The sequence below is a fragment of the Equus quagga genome, chromosome 4 (assembly GCF_021613505.1).
Source record: "Equus quagga isolate Etosha38 chromosome 4, UCLA_HA_Equagga_1.0, whole genome shotgun sequence".
Lineage (NCBI taxonomy): Eukaryota > Metazoa > Chordata > Mammalia > Perissodactyla > Equidae > Equus > Equus quagga.
The window spans coordinates 140,679,805-140,700,887 of NC_060270.1; the positions used below are offsets into that span (position 1 = coordinate 140,679,805).

The 21,083-nt window shown below is 40.9% G+C and overlaps 1 protein-coding gene across 1 annotated transcript in view; it reads right to left on the reverse strand.

The window, feature by feature from the left end:
- Positions 1–21,083, reverse strand: part of DYTN (dystrotelin) — a 49,761-nt gene that overhangs the window by 6,069 nt on the left and 22,609 nt on the right. Inside the window, 2 exon segments of the mRNA XM_046659869.1 lie at positions 696–1,194; positions 9,276–9,435. Coding sequence (XP_046515825.1) covers positions 696–1,194; positions 9,276–9,435 — 659 coding nt within the window.

A 21,083-nucleotide genomic window follows, 5' to 3' on the forward strand; every position in this document is an offset into this window, starting at 1 on the left:
ACTGACTCAGAAATATTCGGAGAAGGCTCCTCTGCTGCAGAAACACACGACAATGTTATCTTTTGCTTCACGTCTCCAGATGACCACTCCAACATAAAAGGTCTTAGGTTTTTCAAAAAAGAAATGGACACAGATATAGACATATTAAGATAACAAAACACTCTATAAATAAGATGCCACTCCAAAACAGAAGAAATAACTATAGTAAAGAATGATTTTTAAAAAAGAGCATTGAGAATTTAGCAATGAGTCATACCTCACGCAGAAGAAGATGATAATGATGGTACTCCTTAAAAGACAGAAGCCTTCATCAATTATCCTCTAGAAAGACAGCATCATTCTACTCCCATTTTTAAACAGTGGCATCAGGCTGCCCAGTTATATATGTTTTAGTACCATTGATAATAACAATTTCAATAAGAAAATAATAAGCATTTATTGAATTCTTGGTATGTGCCAGGTGCTACACTACAATCACCTATGGTTTGTCACCTTTGACACTCATAATAACCCTATGAATTAGGCAATAGGAGAAATCAAGTTCAACAATGCTACTGATGTCCAAAAGATTCACAGCTCTGACTGTTACTCGCTAATGAACTGTAGCTGTTGGGCCAACGTCATAAAATCAAGTGCTTCAAAAGGCAGCCTGAATCCCTGGCCATCACTATCTCCATTGATTGTGAAAATCTTACCCGACAGCGTGTCTAGAGTGAAGGCATCTGTGAGTTTTGACAACAATTCCTGCAGTTCGTCCTCCTCCAGCTCATCCTTTCCCTCCTGGGTGTTAGCTGTCTCTTTTCTTTCCACAGGTGCCAGAGCAGGACGGTTCATTTCAGCAGGAGCAATCTGGGGGGCATCCCACAAAAGTCCTTTCTGGGAACCCGGTAGGGAGCTGAAGATTCCCTTCGAGGTCTTTTGTGCTTGGCTTTGTGCCCTGGTGCTTCGCATTGACCTGGGCTGCAAAACGGCCTCTGGTGATCCCGCGTGTGGTAGAGCACGCTGTGTGTGTGCTTGACTTCCGTCAGTCACGATGGGGGTGGGAAGAGGCTCCTGTTCAGAAGCATCCTCAGCGGCATTCTTGATCTGGGAAGAATCTCCTTCCTTCCAAAACTTTTCACCGTTTCCATGGTCACCCTTGGAAACCATATTTTGACTGGAAGATGGCGAAGGATGTAGTGGCTGCAACACTGCCTGAGCAAACAAAAGTTTATTTTTGAAAAAATTAACATTTATCTTAACTTTTTCATAAATGCATTGAATTTCAATATTCCATAGTAAGTTTTAGCGCAAAATTTTTCTTTCTCCTCTCTAAATACAATACTATTAATTTTATTTTATGCTGTTAATTCAATGTCGACCGAAAACTGTCTACAAAAGTTGGAACAGCTCAGATTCTAAAATATCATAGGAAATAAAGATTGCAGGGAAATTCTAGGTTCTAAACGCTCAAGTTCTAAAAATATCCTAAGAAATTTCTGAAAACATGAGCGTACTGAGTTTATAGATAAAAAGAATTACAATAAAATACGTTTGTAATGATCTTTCTTGGCAGGCATGCCGAGAGGGGTTTCACGATAAGCCATGGGCATAAAATCTAGGGGGTGTGCTCCCTACCAAGCACTGACTCCTGGCAGTCCTGAGACCCTCTCTAGAGGTCCATGAGGTCAAAAGTATTTTCACGATGATACATAGATGCTCTTTGCCTGTTCATTGTGTTGACATTTGCACTGTTGGTGCAAAATCAAGAGTAAGTGAACTAAAGCTGCCGGTACCTTAGCACAAATCAAGGCAGCACAGCCAGTCAGCGCTGATAGTCACGGCGCTCTTCAGCACTCGCAGTTAAAAAAAAAAAAAGCCACATCAACTTCAGAATATCCTTGATGGTGTAGCAAAAATTCTTAATTTTCTTAATAACACACCTTTTAAATTTGTATGTGATGAAATGGAAAGTATGCATGAAATACTTCTGACATTTACTGAACTACAAAAGTTGCCTTTTGTGCTAAAGAATGACTTACATGTCATGTCATTCAGACGGGTATTTGGCAAACATTTTCTCAAAAATGAATGAAGTGAGACTGTCACAGTGAGGAAAACAACTATACATGTTGCCAATTTTAACAGTTGAGATTTAAGCAAAAATCAAAATTTTGGAAAACTTGTATCCATCACCATGAGCTCACTAGCTTCCCAATTCTTAGACTTTTCTCATGAGATTAGCAGTGATATTAATGAATGTGGTTTCTTTTTTAACCTCGTACAATGAAATGGGTGAGCAGGAGGTTCAGCATAGCTCATGAACTTCCAAATGACCAATGCGTGATGCTAGAAACTCACACGTGGGCAGAAAACCCACACAAAGAGCACAACAGAGGGTGAGACACACCAGGTTTCAGATTTGATATCGCAACCATCCTTTAAGAAACTATTGTTTACCATGTTTTGGTGTAGTATCAAAAGAAAGATCTCCAATTATCTGAAAAGGCTATTAAAATATTCCTCTTTTTCAACTGCAAGTCTGTGTGAGGCCAGATCTCTTCATCTACTTCAACCAAAACATCTCGCAACAGATTGAATGCTGAGGCAGTTACAAAAACCCAGCTGTCTTATATTAAGCCAGACATTAAAGAGATTTGTAAAAAATGTAAAACAATGCCACTCTTCTAAGTTTAAAGAACAAGATGGAGGGAGGCAGGACCAAGATGGTGGAGTGAGTAGTCTTCTTTGTCTCTCCCCCTTTGAATCTACAACTAATTGGGCATTCATTGGTTAACAAAGGATATCCATATAGCATCTCAGGATGTTTCAGAGACCCGTGCTGCTATACATCAGAAGGTGGGCGGACTTCCCCCTGGGAGGAGGTGGAGATAGGTGAAAACTCTCCAACCCCTGACCCCTGGACAGCCTAGTACCTGCAAGAGGCTCTCTTCCAGCAGACTCCCCCATAGCATCGCCATGCACCAAGGGCGGGAGTGTGCACTCACTGGCAGAGCGACGGTGGAAACAGGTGACTACAGCCCTACCTAAGCCCCCCCGATTACACCTAAGCCCAGGGGGAAACTCCAGGGTCCTGCACCCGCCAGCAGGGAAAGCCTCTGGTCGCCATTAGCAGGGAGGCCCTTCCCAGCATTCAGAACACCAGGAAGCTCCCAAAGAGCAGAATCCCCAGCAGGGCAGCAGCCCGTCAGCTGCTGCTGGGCTCATGGACTCCAGCTGTGCACAGGACAGTACAAGAGGCACCCAGAGTTCCCGTGGATGGGTTTGGGGTCTGGGTGGAGCTCTAGAGCCTGGCTCCACGGCCCAGGGGGAAACTCCAGGGTCCTGCACCCACGGGCAGGGAAAGCCTCTGCTCGCCATTATCAGAGAGGCCCCGCCCAGCATTCAGAATGCCAGGAAGCTCCCAAAGAGCAGAATTCCCTGCAAGGCAGCAGCCCGCCAGCCGCCACCAGGCCCACGGACTCTGGCCGTGTCCCAGACAGGGCAAGGGGCTCCCAGAGATTCCATGGAAGTAGTTTGGGGCTAGGTGGAGCTCCAGTGGAATGGCTACATGGCCCAGGGGGGAACTTCAGGTTCCCACAGCAGCCTCAACGAAAGCCTCTGCACAGCACTGGAGGAGAGGTCCCAACCAGCAATCACAAGGCTGCAAGGCCCTGGGGTAAAAGTAGCGCAGCTAGGTGAGCTAACCACAGAGCTACCCATAGCTCTGCTGGGACCTATAGTGGATAAGTGTGATCTTGTGGGCTCTGACAGTGATAGAGCTGTGATTATAGGTGATCCTGCTCCTGGCTGCTGTAAAAGCCCATAACACTGCTGCAGACCCCAAGGAGGGAGTGCATCTAGGTGGTCTGCAATAGTCGGCACCAGCAGCCTGAGGCCCCCTTGCGATTGCCCCCACAACTGACAAGGGACCCCACAGGACCACTGTGACTACGAGGAGGGGCCCAGGTCCAGTCAGTAACAGCTGACAGGTTCCTAGTCAGTGCAGTCTAAACAGCTGCTCCCCCCCCCCAACACCAGTTGCAACAAGTAGAAGAAGTAACTAAACTCTATCTCTATGAGGAGGAACAAATCCATGCCATCAAGCAGTATGAAAAAATATATTAAATCTCCAGAACAGAAGGAAAATGATAAGTACCCAGAAAACAATCCCAAAGACAATGAAATCTATAACCTAAATGACGATGATTTCAAAACAGCCATTATTGAAAAACTCAACGAGTTAAAAGAGAATTCAGATAGACAACTCAATGAGTTCAGGAGCTATGTCACAAAAGAGCTTGATACTATAAAGAAGAACCAATTAGAAATACTGGAGATGAAGAACACAATGGAGGAGATTAAGAAAAATCTGGACTCTCTGAACAGTAGGGTCGATAATATGGAGGACAGAATTAGCAATTTGGAGGATAGGAATATAGAAATGCTGCAGACAGAGGAGGAGAGAGAACTAAGACTAAAAAGAAATGAAGAAACTCTCCGAGAATTATCCGAATCAATTAGGAGATGCAACATAAGGATTATAGGTATATCAGAGGGAAAAGAGAAGGAGAAGGGGGCAGAAAGCCTGTTCAAAGAAATAATGGCTGAGAACTTTCCAAACTTGGGGAGAGAGATGGAACTTCATGTGACAGAAGCCAATAGATCTCCAAACTTTATCAATGTAAGAAGACCAACCCCAAGGCATATAGTAGTGAAGCTAGCAAAAATCAACGACAAAGAGAAAATAAATATAACCTAGTCATTTTAACCACAAACTCACAACACGAAAAGGAAGAGGAAATAAAAATCTGACAATAACAACCTAGAAAGGGAAGAGAAAAGGGATGGAACGTTTTAATTTAAGGAAATAAGAGGCTATCAGAAAAAGGACTATCTAATCTACGAGATGTGTTATACAAACCACCTGGTAACCACTAAACAAATAACAAGAATAAAGATACAAATTGCAAATAAGAAGAAAGCCAATACAGAAATTTACCTACTTGAATTAGGAATCCAAAAATCATGGGATGAGAAACAAAGGAAATGCAAAAGAACCGGAAAACAAGTGATAAAATGGCAGCAGTAGGCCCCCACGTTTCAATAATCACTCTAAATGTAAATGGATTGAACTCTCCAATCAAAAGACACAGAGCGGCAGGATGGCTCAAAGAACAAGATCCAACAATATGCTGCCTCCAGGAAACACACCTCAGCCCCAAAGACAAACACAGACTCAGAGTGAAGGGATGGAAGACAATACTCCAAGCTAATAATGAACAAAAGAAAGCAGGTGTTGCCATACTTATATCAGACAAAGTAAACTTCAAAGCAAAACAGATAAAGAAAGACAAAGAGGGGCAGTATATAATGATAAAAGGGACACTCAACCAAGATGACATAACACTTATAAATATATATGCACCCAACACAGGAGCACCAAAATTTGTAAAGAAACTATTAACAAAACTAAAAGGAGACATCAACAACAATACAATAATAGTAGGGGACCTCAACACCCCATTAACACCAATGGATAGATCATCCAGACAGAAAATCAACAAGGAAATTATAGAATTAAATGAATACTTAGACCAGATGGACTTAATGGATATATATAGAACACTTCATCCAAAAACAGCAGGTTACATATTCTTCTCAAGCACGCATGGAACACTCTCAAGGATAGACCATATCTTGGGAAACAAAGCAAGCATCAATAAATTCAAGAGGGTTGAAATAATATTGAGCATCTCTTCGGATCATAATGCTATGAAACTAGAGATCAACTACAAGAATAAAGCTGGGAAAGGGGCAAAAATGTGAAAACTAAACAACACGCTACTGAACAAACAATGGATTACTGAAGAAATTAAAGAAGAAATCAAATATTATCTGGAGACAAATGAAAATGAAAACACGCCATACCAACTCATTTGGGATGCAGCAAAGGCAGTCCTAAGAGGGAAATTCATTGCAATACAGGCTCACCTCAACAAGCAAGAAAAATCTTACATAAACAACGTCAAACGACACCTAATAGAATTAGAAAAAGAAGAACAAATAAAGCCCAAAGTGAGTAGAAGGAGGGAAATAATAAACATTAGAGAAGAAATAAACGATATTGAAACAAAAAAGACAGTAGAAAGGATCAATGAAACGAAGAGTTGATTCTTCGAAAAAATTAACAAAAGCAATAAACCCTTAGCCAGACTCACTAAGAAAAAAAGAGAGAAGTCTCAAATAAATAAAATTAGAAATGAGAGAGGAGAAATCACAACAGATACCGAAGAAATACAAAGGATCATAAGAAAATACTATGAAAAACTATGTGCCAACAAATTGAACAACCTAGAAGAAATGGATAAATCCTAGACTCATACAACCTCCCCAAACTGAATCAGGAAGAAATAGAGAATCTGAATAGACCAATCACAAGTAAAGAAATAGAAACAGTAATCAAAAACCTCCCCAAAAATAAGAGTCCAGGACCAGACGGCTTCCCTGGAGAATTCTACCAAACATTCAAAGAAGATTTAATACCTATCCTTCTCAAACTATTCCAGAAAATTGAGGAAGGTGGAGCACTCCCTAACACATTCTATGCAGCCAACATCACCCTGATCCCCAAACCTGACAAGGACAACACAAAGAAGGAAAACTACAGGCCGATATCACTGATGAACATAGATGCAAAAATCCTCAACAAAAATTTGGCAAACTGAATACAGCAATACATCAAAAAGATTATACACCATGATCAAGTGGGATTTATACCAGGGACACAGGGATGGTTCAACATCGCAAGTCAATCAATGTGATTCACTACATTAACAAAATGAGGAACAAAAAACACATGATCATCTCAATAGATGCAGAGAAAGCATTTGACAAGATCCAACATCCATTTATGATAAAAACTCTCAATAAAATAGGTGTAGAAGGAAAGTACCTCAACATAACAAACCCACAGCCAACATCATACTCAACAGACAAAAACTGAAACCCATCCCTCTCAGAACAGGAACAAGATAAGGGTGCCCACTTTCACCACTCTTATTCAACATAGTACTGGAGGTGTTGGCCAGAGCAATTCGGCAGGAAAAAGAAATAAAAGGAATCCAAATAGGCAATGAAGAAGTAAAACTCTCGCTGTTTGCAGACGACATGATCTTATATATAGAAAACCCCAAAGAATCCACAGGAAAACTATTAGAAACAATCAACAGCTACAGCAAAGTTGCAGGGTATAAAATCAACATACATAAATCAGTAGCATTTCTATACGCTAACAATGAACTAACAGAAAAAGATCTCAAGAACTCAATCCCATTCACAATCACAACAAAAAGAATAAGATACCTTGGGATAAATTTAACCAAGGAAGTGAAAGATCTATACAACGAAAACTACAAGACTTTCTTGAAAGAAATTGATGACGACATAAAGAGATGGAAAGACATTCCATGCACATGGATTGGAAGAATAAACATAGTTAAAATGTCCATACTACCTAAAGCAATCTACAGATTCAATGCTATCCCAATCAGAATCCCAATGACATTCTTTACAGAAATTGAACAAAGAATCCTAAAATTCATATGGGGCAACAAAAGACCGCGAATTGCTAAAGCAATCCTGAGAAAAAAGAACAAAGCTGGAGGCATCACAATCCCTGACTTCAAAGCATACTACAAAGCTACAGTAATCAAAACAGCATGGTACTGGTATAAAAACAGGTGCACAGATCAATGGAACAGAATCGAAAGCCCAGAAATAAAACCACACACCTATGGACAGCTAATCTTCAACAAATGAGCTGAGGGCCTATAATGTAGAAAAGAAAGTCTCTTCAACAAATGGTGCTGGGAAAACTGGACAGCCACATGTGAAAGAATGAAAATTCACCATTCTTTTTCACCATTCACTAAAATAAACTCAAAATGGATCAAAGACCTAAAGATTAGGCCTGAAACAATAAGTCTTCTAGAAGAGAATATCAGCAGTACACTCTTGGATATCAGTTTCAAAAGAATGTTTTTGGACACCATAACCCCTCACATGAGGGAAACAATAGAAAGAATAAACAAATGGGACTTCATCAGACTAAAGAGCTTCTTCAAGGAAAGGGAAAACAGGATTGAAACAAAAAAACAGCCCAATAATTGGGAAACAATATTCACAAATTATATATCCAACAAAGGGTTAATCTCCATAATATATAAAGAACTCACACAGCTCAACCACAAAAAGGAACCCTCATACACTGTTGGTGGGAATGCAAACTGGTGCAGCCACCGTGGAAAACAGCATGGAGATTCCTCAAAATGTTAAAAACAGAAATACCCTATGACCCAGCCATCCCACTACTGGGTATCTATCCTAAGAACCTGAAATCAGCAATTCCAAAAGTCCCATGCAACCCCTATGTTCACTGCAGCATTATTCACAATAGCCAAGTCATGGAACCAACCTAAGTGCCCAGCAACTGATGATTGGATAAAGAAGGTATGGTATATATATACAATGGAATACTACTCAGCCATAAAAAAGGACAAAGTCGTCCCATTCACAACAACATGGATAGAACTTGAGGGTATTATGTTGAGTGAAATAAGCCAGACAGAGAAAGACGAACTCTGTATGACTCTACTCATAGCTGGTAGTTAACATATAGACAAAGAGAACTGATAGGTGGTTACCAGGGGAAAGGGGGGGTGGGGGGAAGGCACTAGGGGTGAAGTGGTGTACCCACAACATGACTAATAATGATGTACAACTGTAATTTCACAAGGTTGTTAACTATTATAATCTTAATTTAAAAAAAACAAGATGGAGTTACTGTTTAAAGACGTTACATATATAATGTGTTTATTATTTTCATTTTTAAATTAGTTAAGTTTATTTTTAAACTACTTCTTAGCTTTAATTTTGACTATGGTAAATAGAGATATATATAACCCACAAAAGCTCCTTGGAATCTGCAAAAATTTTTAAGAAAGGGATGCTCAGACCAAAAGATTCAAGAATCAGTGCTGTAAAGAACCACTCTGGCCAGGTGTGCTGTTTCTGAATGGTACCCACACTGTTCTCTCCCAGGGCACTGCCTTCGCGAAGGGGGAAGCTATCGTCTGGAGGATGAAGGTGGAGATGGTCAGGGCATGAAGAGACGAGAAAGGGAAGAGGCTGAACAAGGTGAGGTGCGAAGCTGCCAGCCGCAGCCCTCCCTCGACTGGAGAGTTCCAGGCAGACTTCCAGGCGGCCCAGAGCCCAGCGTCTGCCACTTCTTATACCTGTAGATCCCGTCCCATCTGCTGTAGCTTGGCCCAGAGACTATGCTGGCTGGTTGTGAGCTCATGAATCTTTGTTTCAAATCTGCAACCTTTTTCTTCCTGGGAGGCACAGATGGCTTGCAACTTGTCTTTGCATCGGTTCAACCGTTTGTTAAGGAGCCTGGAAAGAGGACAGGTCTGAGTGGTGGAAAGGACAAGAGGCCAGCACACCAGCTAGAGCCCCAGCAGGAGGTACTTCAGGTCCTCTCTGTGGGGGAAGATGCTGGAGAAGCCTGTGCCTCGAGTGTTCTCTGACACTGACCAAGCCTGTTTCAAACTGTTCCACTGCTCACCACGCCCAGCTGCCCTTTCTGTCTATTATACACAATTCCACCAAGAATTTTCTTGGCTTTAGAAAACCCGTCATGTATGTTGTGGATTACTTTTGACAGCATACTTTACCAGCTATGTAAATTTGAATACTGACTTTATTCATTATCCTTTTATCTAGAAACACTCTATTTAGAAGGACGGTATACATGTCACACTAAACACCTAACAGCTGCCCAAGACCACAGGGAAGGGCCAGTGATGCAGTTCATGGATGCGGCCTGTTTAGCTTCTCTTCCTAAGTCTAGTTGTTCTTTGGCTTAAGAATGAACACAGCAGTCAGGGTAATTCTTTTAAAACACAGGGCAGACGCTGTCACTCCTCTGCTCAAAACCCTCCATGGTTCCCCTCTTATTTGGATTAAGCCGAAGTCCTTACAGAGGTGGACGAGGCCTGACAAGATGGCCAAGGCCCCTTTCCCTCTTTACCTCCCCTCTGCTGTCTCCTGCCCTCCGGCCACACAGAGGTCCTGGTGGCTCTCTGCACACAGTAGGCGCCTTCTCCCCTAAGTCTGCACTTTTGGTCCCTCTGCCTGGAACCCTCCTTCCCCGGCTTCTCGCTCGGCTCCCTAATCTGCAATACTTTCAGTGAGGCCGTCCCTGACTGCCCTACTTAAAATCGCAAACCAGAACCCCAGCCTCAACACCAGCACCTCCTGTCTCCTCCCCGACTTTGTCACCGCGGCTTTGTCACATGGAATTACTGCAGAGCCTGAAGAGATCTCAGGTTTTGACTTAGTCTCCAGTCTTCAAACCTCTGGGCAGTCACGTCACAATGACAGACTACATGTCTCATTATTTTACTTACATAGTCCTTACTCTATTACTTAATCATTGCTTATTGTCTCTTGAATCTGGCAACTTTTTTTTTTCTATTTTGCTTGTTGCCATATCCCCAGGCCTAAAATAGTCCCTGTTATAGGGTATGTATACAATTAAAGTTGGCGGACTGAAGTAGAATCTTATTCTTTAATCAGTGCTGTTGGCACATTTGTGGAGTTTGTAGAAATCGGCTCTCTGGTGGAAACGCAACAACATTTCTCAGGGCTGGAGCCTTCGAAATCCCTAATTGCTGTAGATTTTGGCGAGGACTTGGAGTTTCGTTTGGGCCGCCATCCAAAGAGGGCGCCTCTAAAGGAGAGCCTGCAAGCTTCTGGACAGTCACACTCAGGAGAAGAGGAGTCTGACTCTAAAAGCCTTGATGCTAATTGGAGCTTCAAGTACACCTTTACGACAGGTTTTTCAGGAAGGAGTCAGCCCAGAGATTTTAGATAGCAGACAACAAAGAAACCCTCTCAGACGGCCTCTCCAGACAGTGCTCTCTGTCCTTGGAGTCTGGCCACAGTGCTGTCAGTTTCTCTTTCTCCCATGCATCCACCATGCCCACCCCCTTCCTCCTTTCTGGCCCATCCTCCTCACCTGACAGCAGAAGGCATATACCCCACCTTCCACAATCTAGGGGAAGGTAGGCAAAGCCCTAAAATAGTGCAGTTCTGTTCTTATCTGTTTTTTTTTTTTCCAAGAAGAAATTCTCATGGAGACTTTCTGGTGAACCTAATTTACCCAGTGCCAACATTTCTAGCAACTGGGAGCCCAATACTTTCCAGGCAAAGGTCCACAGTTAACAAACCGTTCAGATTATGTGAGAAATTACTCCCTTCAAACGATCTGAAATCTGCCTTTCTAAACTTGTACATCCTTATACATAGTTCTGATTTCTAGAGTTAAGGAGCTTGAATCTCCCATGGAGAAGGCCTTCAAAACTAGAGCAAAAATATTCCCAAGGCAAGTCAATCCTGCACAAAGCAGTGAATACCACGTTCCTGGGTCAGCACCTAGCAGAGCATAGAGCAAAAACAGAAAACTAACGACTGAACAACACTCTTTCTTTTTTTTTCTATGAGGAAGATTAGCTCTGAGCTAATATCTGCCACAAATCCTCCTCTTTTTGCTGATGAAGACTGGCCCTGAGCTAATGTCTGTGTCCATCTTCCTCTACTATATGTGGGACGCCTGCCACAGCACGGCTTGACAAGCGGTGCATAGGTCTGCGCTCAGGATCCGAACCTGCGAGCCCCAGGCCACGGAAGCGGAACGTGCGAACTTAATTGCTGTGCCACCAGGCCGTCCTCCAATACTCGTTTTTTTAATGTAGCCCCTGAGTGGCCTGTCTGTGCCTGTGCAAATATTCAGACAGCCTCCGCATGCCTAGCACAGCCTTTCAATCAGTGAACTTTACAGTATTAATATCGGTGTTATCAAATGGTACGTACTGTTCTGCAGTTGAGGAGCATTTCACGTTGGCACCTAGGCACCCACCGTGGTAAATCCATAGAACAGACGCCATGCTCTTAGTCATTCCCAACGGAAGGATGCTACGCTATTTCCAATTGTTCAGAATCATCAGCAGGGCTGCAGCGGACAAAGTTGTACGGGGCCCTCGTGCATGTACGTGCAAGGTTCTCAGGATTTAAGTTTAACGGACACCAGCTGTTTGCCCTCTTTGGGCACACACGTGCACACACATACACATACTTGAAAATGCACAGAATAAGGTCTGTAAAGATATTCCCCCAAGAGTTTACCTCCAGGGAACTAGGGACTGGACCTGGGCTGGGAATTATGGTGAAAAAGACTTTACCTTCATCTGTAATAGTTTAATTTTTGATATAAGGCAAAGAGATTCAGGTCTTATTTGCATAATTAAAAACGTTTTCCTAAAAAAATCAAAGAAAGAAACGTACTACGTACATAAGACAGGCTGTAGCAACTTTAAAAACGAAAACGAGGTGAGAGGGAGGAAAAGGCGAGGAAACCAAAGCAGGAAAACCTCGGCACAGACAGACGCGGAAGCGGAAACGGCCTGCGTCGTGGCCACGGCTTTTCTTCCTCTTTCATCTGCAGCATCTTCCATCTTACGGACCCGGCACGGGCAGCGCGCAGGCGCACGGCGGCCTGGGCTGTCCACGGCCCCCGCTCCGCTCACGCTTCCTAGAGCTGTGCTGTGTGGGGACGATAATTCCTCTCTGATGACTGAAAAGCGGCACGGATGACCCTATTTGAAGACCTTCCTTGGGATCAGACTGTCCTGATTGCAATGATTGAGGCGAAGCCTACAAGTGGAGTCACACGTGGGAGGCGACTGAGTGACTGATTGGAAACGTGACGACAGATTTGCAGAATGTGCACTTAAAAAAAAATTCCTAATCCTTACGATGAGAAAATTTTATTGAGGTTTTTTTAAGATTCCTCCCTCATCGTATTTTTCTTTCACCTCCCTCTCCCATCTCTTCCCTTCTAAAATGCCTGAACATTTTCCTTAGATATGAACTAATTTTCCCTTTTTAATAACTTCAGCTCTCATGATGCTGAGTTGCCAGGTTAAGGCCTTGTGGGCAGAAGAAAGATTTGTCTGTAAGTTATATTCAGAAGTTTGGGGCAGAGACTTCAGATCTAGGGACGCTGGAGTGATTTAAAGATATCAAAGGTGAACGCAGCTTGCCTTTAGGATGTAGACAGGCACAGGCCCCTCAAAGCTAAACCGCCCACAAAGGCAGTGAAGGACGCGGTTCGTTGAGTGCACAGCAGAGGGGCTGTGTGACGTGGCTTAGAATGGCCCACTCTGTGGAGAGGCAGGTCAGAGAAAATCCAAGTTGCTCAGCACCTTGGGAATGAGGATAGGTCTGCGTCTGCTCAAGGATGTCCCTATGCAGTCCTCTAAAACACGCCACAGAGAACAATACAAATGACACCATGATTACTCCCATGTGCCACTGTGGCCGTTAATTCATAGTTCTTAGCTGGATAGAAAACTTACAACGAACGGTGTGCTAGCAAACATCTTTTTAACCTGACACCCTCTGCTCTTCAGGAAGAATGATACAATTGATGGTATTAAATAGGTCAAAGGCTGGCCAGTTGTTATGTATTTTGAGAATATTATGGGTTTTCCTAACAGATATTGATTTGATCCTTCTGATACAAATTTGATTTTATTCTTTTGGGGTAAAAGTTGGGAGCATATTTGAGTTGAATTAAATTAGAAATTTTAAGATCTGAAAAATGAATATAATGATATGCTTAAAATACTTTTCATAACTAATTTGAAAATCTTGATGAAGTAGATAATTTTCTCAAGAAAATTAAATGATCAGGGGCCGGCCCCGTGGCCGAGTGGTTAAGTTCTCGAGCTCCCCTGCTGCAGCCCAGGGTTTCGTGGGTTCAGATCCTGGGCACTGACATGGCACCGATTGTCAGGCCACGTTGAGGCGGCATCCCACATGCCACAACTAGAAGGACCCACAGCTAAGATATACAACTATGTACAGGGGAGATTTGGGGAGATAAAGCAGAAAAACAAAAAGAAGATTGGCAACAGTTGTTAGCTCAGGTGCCAATCTTTAAAAAAAAAAAGAAAATTAAATGATCAAAGTTAACTGAAGAAAGCATGAATAGACTTTTAAGCTTGAAGAGATAGAAAAATTTATCTAAATATTATAAAGGCTCCAGTGTCCTAGGGTTTTATTATCTTTTTTAAAAATTTTATTTTTCCTTTTTCTCCCCAAATCCCCCCGGTACAGAGTTGTATATTTTTAGTTGTGGGTTCTTCTAGTTGTGTTATGTGGGACGCCACCTCAGCGAGGCCTGATGAGGGGTGCCATGTCCGCGCCCAGGATCCGAACCGGCGAAACCCTGGGCAACCACAGTGGAGTACTCGAACTTAACCACTAGGCCAAGGGGCCGGCTCTGGGTTTTATTCTTAAATTGCAATGGCAATTGTTAAAAAAAGAAATATATATTATGTTAGATGAATTGTTTCAAATACAAGAAAAGATGAAAAATGACTAGTTGCTTAATATAACCATTAAAACTCAAATGCTCAAAACTGACAAAGATAGTGTTAAGAGAGAGAGGCTATTCTGACTCATAAATGTTGAAATTCTAAATACAAAGATGACCAAATCAAATTTCAGGTGGATTTAGAGAATAATGCACTACAAAGATGTGTAGCTTCTGGTTCCAGCAGCAGTTCCAATAGAACCAGGGGCTCTCTTAGTGCGATTCTTCCAATTAGCAAAACTTGATCGTTTCAGCTGATGCTGAAAAGGGATTTAAAATAAATAAATTCAAAACCATTTCTGATTTCATATCTCAAAAAACTTTTAAAACATAAGAAAAGAAAATGACTTTCTCCACATTAAAAAGAATCTCAAACCAACAACTAACACCATAATATTTAATGGAAAAACACTGGATAAATGCCCCATTAAATCTAATTCCATTTAAAATAAAATAAAAATAAATTTTATCTACAAAATAAATAAGATAAAATACATGCCCCATTTCTCTTGCCTTATTCAATATTGTTCTGAAAGATCTGGACTCTCTCAGGAATGAAGACATGAAACAGAAATAAGAGGTTTAAAAATTGAAAAGAAACCAGAATGCCTTTTTTTCCCCAGACTGCTTGATTGTCTACCTAGGAGCAAGAGATTCAAACTAAACCAATATTTGAAATTATTAAGAGAGTTCAGAAAGGTTCCTCTTTACAAGATGATTATTCAAAAATCCATAACTTTCCCATATACCATCATCAATAATTAAGAAAAAGATATAATGGGAAAGGCCTTTATTCATAATAGCAACAACTAACATAGGATACCCAGGGTGCCCTCAGTGAGAAACATACAGAATGAGAAGAAGTAAGTTACAGGTGCCAGCCCCGTGGCCGAGTGGTTAAGTTCGCCTGCTCTGCTTCGGTGGCCCAAGGTTTTGCCGGTTCAGATCCTGGGCGTGGACCTAGCACCGCTCGTCAGGCCACGTTGGGCAGCGTCCCACACAGCAGAGCTAGAAGGACCTACAACTGGAATATGCAACTGTGTACTGGGGGCTTCGGGAGAAGAGGAAAAAAAAGAAGATTGTCAATGGATGTTAGCTCAGGTGCCAACCTTTAAAAAAAAAAAAGAAGCAAGCTATATACAACCTTTTACCGAGAGAGAGAAGAAGACTCAAAAAAAGTAGAGTCCTAAAGATCACAAAGACAGCAGGTATTCCCACATCACCATATAGGTGTAATGCAGAACAGACCTAAATGCTAATAGGTTTAATTTGGTGCCTTACAAATGATTTTAAAGTTCTTCTAGAAAAATAACAATTTAATAATAACTAACACTTAAAAAAATAAAAATGAGTGACGTCAGCAAGACAGTGGAAGAGGAAGCTGTGGCCTCTCCCGCCCTGAGACACATTGATGAAGCAGCAATCCAAGAGCAGTTCAGCTTCTGCCTGAGAGGGAAGGAGAGGTCTGGACCATATGTCCAATGTTCTGAATTTTCTGGGGGCTGCCTGAGGTACTGGCTTCTGTCTTACTTGTCTTGGAACACAGACGGGACCCAGCATACTCTAGATGCCTGGGTGCCACTGAGAACAAAGAAGGACAGCAGTTTGCACTAGCACAAAGGTTTGACAGGTCATTGAGGAAAAAAAAAAAAATATATATATATATATATATGTATGTATGTGTCTCTATATATGTATCTATATATAAAATCCTACAGCCCAATGGCAAAAAAACCCAAATAACCTGATTAGAAAATGAGCAGAGGGAGCTGGCCTGGTGGCTCAGTGGTTAAGGTTGCATGCTCTGCTTTGGCAGCCTGGGGTTCCCAGGTTCGGATCCCGGGCACAGACCTAGCACCACTCGTCAAGCCACACTGTGGCAGCATACCACATAAAATAGAATAAGATTGGCACAGATGTTAGCTCAGGGCCAATCTTCCTCACACACACACACACACACAAAATGAACAGAAGATCTGAATAGACATTTTTACACAGAAGACATATAAATGGCCAACAGTTACATGAAAAGATGCTCAACATCGCTAATCATAACGGAAATGTGAGTCAAAACCACAATGAGATATCACCTCACACATGTTAGAATGGCTATTACCTAAAAGACAAGAGATAACAAGTGTTGGTGAGGATGTGGAGAAAAGGGAACACTTGTGCATTGTTGGTAGGGATGCAAATTGGTGCAGCTGCTATGAAAAAGAGTATGGAGATTCCTCAAAAAGCTAAAAATAGAACTACCATATGATCCAGCCATCCTACCTCTGGGTATTTATCTGAAGGAAATGAAGACACTAACTTGATTAGCCATGTGCACCCCCACATTCACAGCTGCATTATTTACGGTAGCTGAGACATGGAAGCAACCTCAGCATCCAACGATGGATTAGTGGATAGAGAAGATGTGGTACAAATATGTACGATGGACTATTGTTCTGCCATAAAAAAGAACGAAGTCTTGCCATTTGAGACAACATGGATGAAACTTGAGGGCATTATGCTAGGTGAAATAAGTCAGATGGAGAAAGAGAATATGATCTCACTTGTATGTAGAATCTAAAAAAACAAAAAAGCGAGCTCACAGATACAGAGGAGAGGTTAGTGGTTGCCAGAGGTGGGGGGTGGGGGGTGGGGGAAATGAGTGAAAGAGGTCAAAAGGTACAAACTTTCTGTTAAAAAATAAATAAGTCTTGGGGATGTAATGTGTAGCATGGTGACTATAGTTAGTAATACTGTATTGTGTATTTGAAAGTTGCTAAGAGAATAGATCTTCAAAGTTTTCACCACAAGAAAAAGATTTGTAGCTATGGGTAGTGATGGATGTTAAATAGACTTACTATGTGATCATGTGGCAATATATACAAACATCGAGTCATTATACCGTACACCTGAAACTAATATAATGTTATACGTCAACTGTACCTCAATAGAAAAAAACAAACAAAAAAGAAAACTATCCACTTTGGGTTACTTTGTGAATGACCCCATATGAGTTAAATTGATGGTATGAAAGATCATAAAGAAATTAAGTTCAAAGAGAAAACTTGTTCTATAATATGTTAATGGGTATCATAAAGCTAGAATAATTCAAACAATATTCTCATGTAAAAACAAAACTAAAAGCCATTGAGCTAAGACCCGACACCATGAAACTTCTAGAAGAAAACATAGGCAGTATGCTCTATGACATTGGTCTGAGCAGCATATTTTCAAGTACCATGTCTGACCGGGCAAGGGAAACAAAAGAAAAAATGAACAAATGGGACTACATCAAACTAAAAAGCTTCTGCACTGCAAAGGAAACCATCAACAAAACGAAAAGACAACCTAACAATTGGGAGGAGATATTTGCAAACCATATATCAGACAAGGGGTTAATATCCAAAATATACAAAGAACTCATACATCTCAACAAAAAAGCCAACAACCCAATTATAAAACGGGCAAAAGAGCTGAACAGAGATTTCTCCAAAGAAGATATACCGATGGCCAACAGGCACATGAAAAGATGCTCAACATCATTAGCTATCAAGGAAAAGCAAATCGAAAACTACAATGAGGTATCACCTCACTCTGGTCAGAATGGCTATAATCAACAAGAAAGGAAACAACAAATTTTGGAGAGGATGTGGAGAGAAGGGAAGCCTCGTACACTGCTCGTGGGAGTGCAAACTGGTGCAGCCACTATGGAAAGCAGTATGGCGTTTCCTCAAAAAAATTAAGAATAGATCTACCATATGATCCAGCTATCCCACTGCTGGGTATTTATCCAAAGAACTTGAAAATGCAAAGGCATAAAGATACTTGCACCCCTATGTTCACTGCAGCATTATACACAATAGCCAAGACTTGGAAGCAATCTAGGTGCCCATCAAGGGACGAATGGATAAAGAAGATGTGGTATATATACACAATGGAATACTACTCAGCCATAAGAAATGATGAAATCTGGCCATTTGTGACAACATGGATGGGCCTTGAGGGTATCATGCTGAGTGAAATAAGTCAGAGGGAGAAAGTCAAATATTGTATGATCTCACTCATAAGTAGAGAATAAAAACAACGACAAACACACATAAGGCAACAGAGATTGGATTGGTGGTTACCAAAGGGAAAGGGGGGGAGGGCAAAAGGGTGATTAGGCTCACAAGTGAAGTGATGGACTATAATTAGTTTTTGGGTGGGGAACATGATGTAATCTACACAGAATTCAAAATGTATTACGATGTACATCTGAAAGCTATATAATGTTATAATCCAATGTTATTGCAATTAATAAAAAATAATAAATTAATTACTAAAATTTTGTAAAAAAGCCATTGAGCTGAATAGATAGCAGTAAAACACTCTAAAGTGGTGAAAATTATAGCATATACTAAAGGAAACACTACACAGAAATAAGAAAGGAAAAGATTTATTTGAAGTAAAAAGTGGGAGAGGGGGAATACTGTCACATTCTAAAGTGCATTGAAACAAAAGCCAGGAGATTTAAACGTTAAATGTTGAAAACAATCAAACCACATTAAAACAGAGAGAGCTCAAGAATCATTTGATTTCTTAATGGAGAAAATTTTCTAAGTGTAAAACTGTGTAAGAAGTCAGAAAGCAGAAGATTGATAGTGTTTTCCTAAGAATTGAAAACGTCTATATAGGAGGTCATACTATAAATAAGACTAAAAGGAAATAACTATGAAGAAAGGTTTCCTGTAGTTAACATTTAAAGGTTCAAGTACGTTAACAAATCAAACTGATGCGTCAGTAAAAATGGACCAAGGGCGCTGACAGGAGAGAAAGTACAACTGCCTTCTAAACTATGTGGGAGAGAAGTTTCATCCCATGCAATCAGGGAAATGAAAATTAAGGCAAATAAATATATTCTGCTCACAAAATTAATGAGATTTAAAATATGGTAATAGTCAACATTAGCAAGGATCAAGTGAGAGAGCTTCTGGAGTTCACTGGGAGGGTAATTTGGCAGATCCCTTCTAAACAGCAATTTTGCAGTAAGTACAGAATCTTAATAACGTTCCCACTTCTCATTCTAGTGATTCCAGTCTAAAAAATATATCCTAATGAAATAATTGGGGAACCATGCGCAATGAATAATGTACAAGGATTTCAATAGTAAAATTTTAAATTATAGCAAAAATTGGAAATAACCCAAACATCCAACAACAGACGAGGGGTTAAATAAATGTTACATTCATTTAAATAAAAATTGCATAACCATTAAGATGATTTTGAAGACTAATGGCAATGGAAGGTGCTCACAATATAACTTACATTGATATGGAGCAATTTAATCAATAAATTTTGTGGTATAATGTAAACTATATTAAAAATGTTCGCAGAGAAGGAAGTACACCAAAATATTAACAATGGTTATGTCATGGATTGGTTGTCATTTTAAATTTGTTCTTTGCTCCTTTCTGACTTTTCCAAATTTTCTATAATAAATATGTAGCACTTTATGATTGAAGATAACAAGTTATTGTAAAAGATATGTTCCCAGATTTTTCCTTCTTCATATTAACGCCTTGAAAATATTCCCCAAACTAAGGAAGGTTCGAATCTCCCTGCACCACGACAGAGCAGTCTGAGTCAGTCGTGTCTCATCCACAGGTCCCTTCTGTTCCCAACTCACTGGATGACGAGGGCTTCTGTCTGCCATTTGCTGAGCCTCAGCTGCCCTTTGAGATACTGGTTTGGAGGCCCCTGTGGCCGCTGTTCCCACTGGTTCTGCTGGACTTCTACACACTGGCACTTTGGAGGCCTTGTACTGAATGGAGAGCCTGGTATAAAGTAGACTTTTTAGTTACCAGTTATGCCACTGAGGTAAGTCTTTCTAGAAAATGTTCAATTAGATGTGAAATTTAATGTCCAAAAAAATAGCAATAAACTAGCCCAACTTTTTTCTCTGTAATCTTTTCCCACTATGGAGTTGATAGCCAATAACAGGAATGAAAATTCCACTTCCCCTCCATCTTGACAACTTAGAAATGAGAACGTACAGAAATTCAAGGATGACTGCAGAAAATCCCTGGGTCAGCTCGTCCAGGTCAGACACCAGGGGTTTTCTAAGCGCAGGTGTGTGCTTATGATGTCATATCCGAAAGAACATAGAATGGAGAAGACCAGTTTAAGGTCAGGCATATTCCATTTTATACAAATCCATTTAGTTTCATTCTTTTATTCAAAAACTATTTTAAAGCATCTTACTAAATTGAGTTATTGCAGATAAAAAGGTTCTTTTTTAGAAAAAGCAGAGAACTCCCTGCTCACAGAGCCTTCACATCTGATGAATAGACAAATATACAATCCCTTTTGACATAATGTGATTATTTCTGCAGAATGCAAGGAGAGTACAGGGAAAGAAGTGATTATTCTGTGACACACTTCAATTTTTTTGTGTTCAATTTTGTGTTTAAGGATGGGCATTCTGTGGTAGAAAAACAGGGTAACCCATAACTTCTTTGTCACACATCTTCTGAGTGACCACTCTATTCCTACCCCATCTGAGGTCATTTTAGTGGCTTGGGTTGTTTACACCATTTTTTGTACTCATAGAAATATTGAAAAACATCAA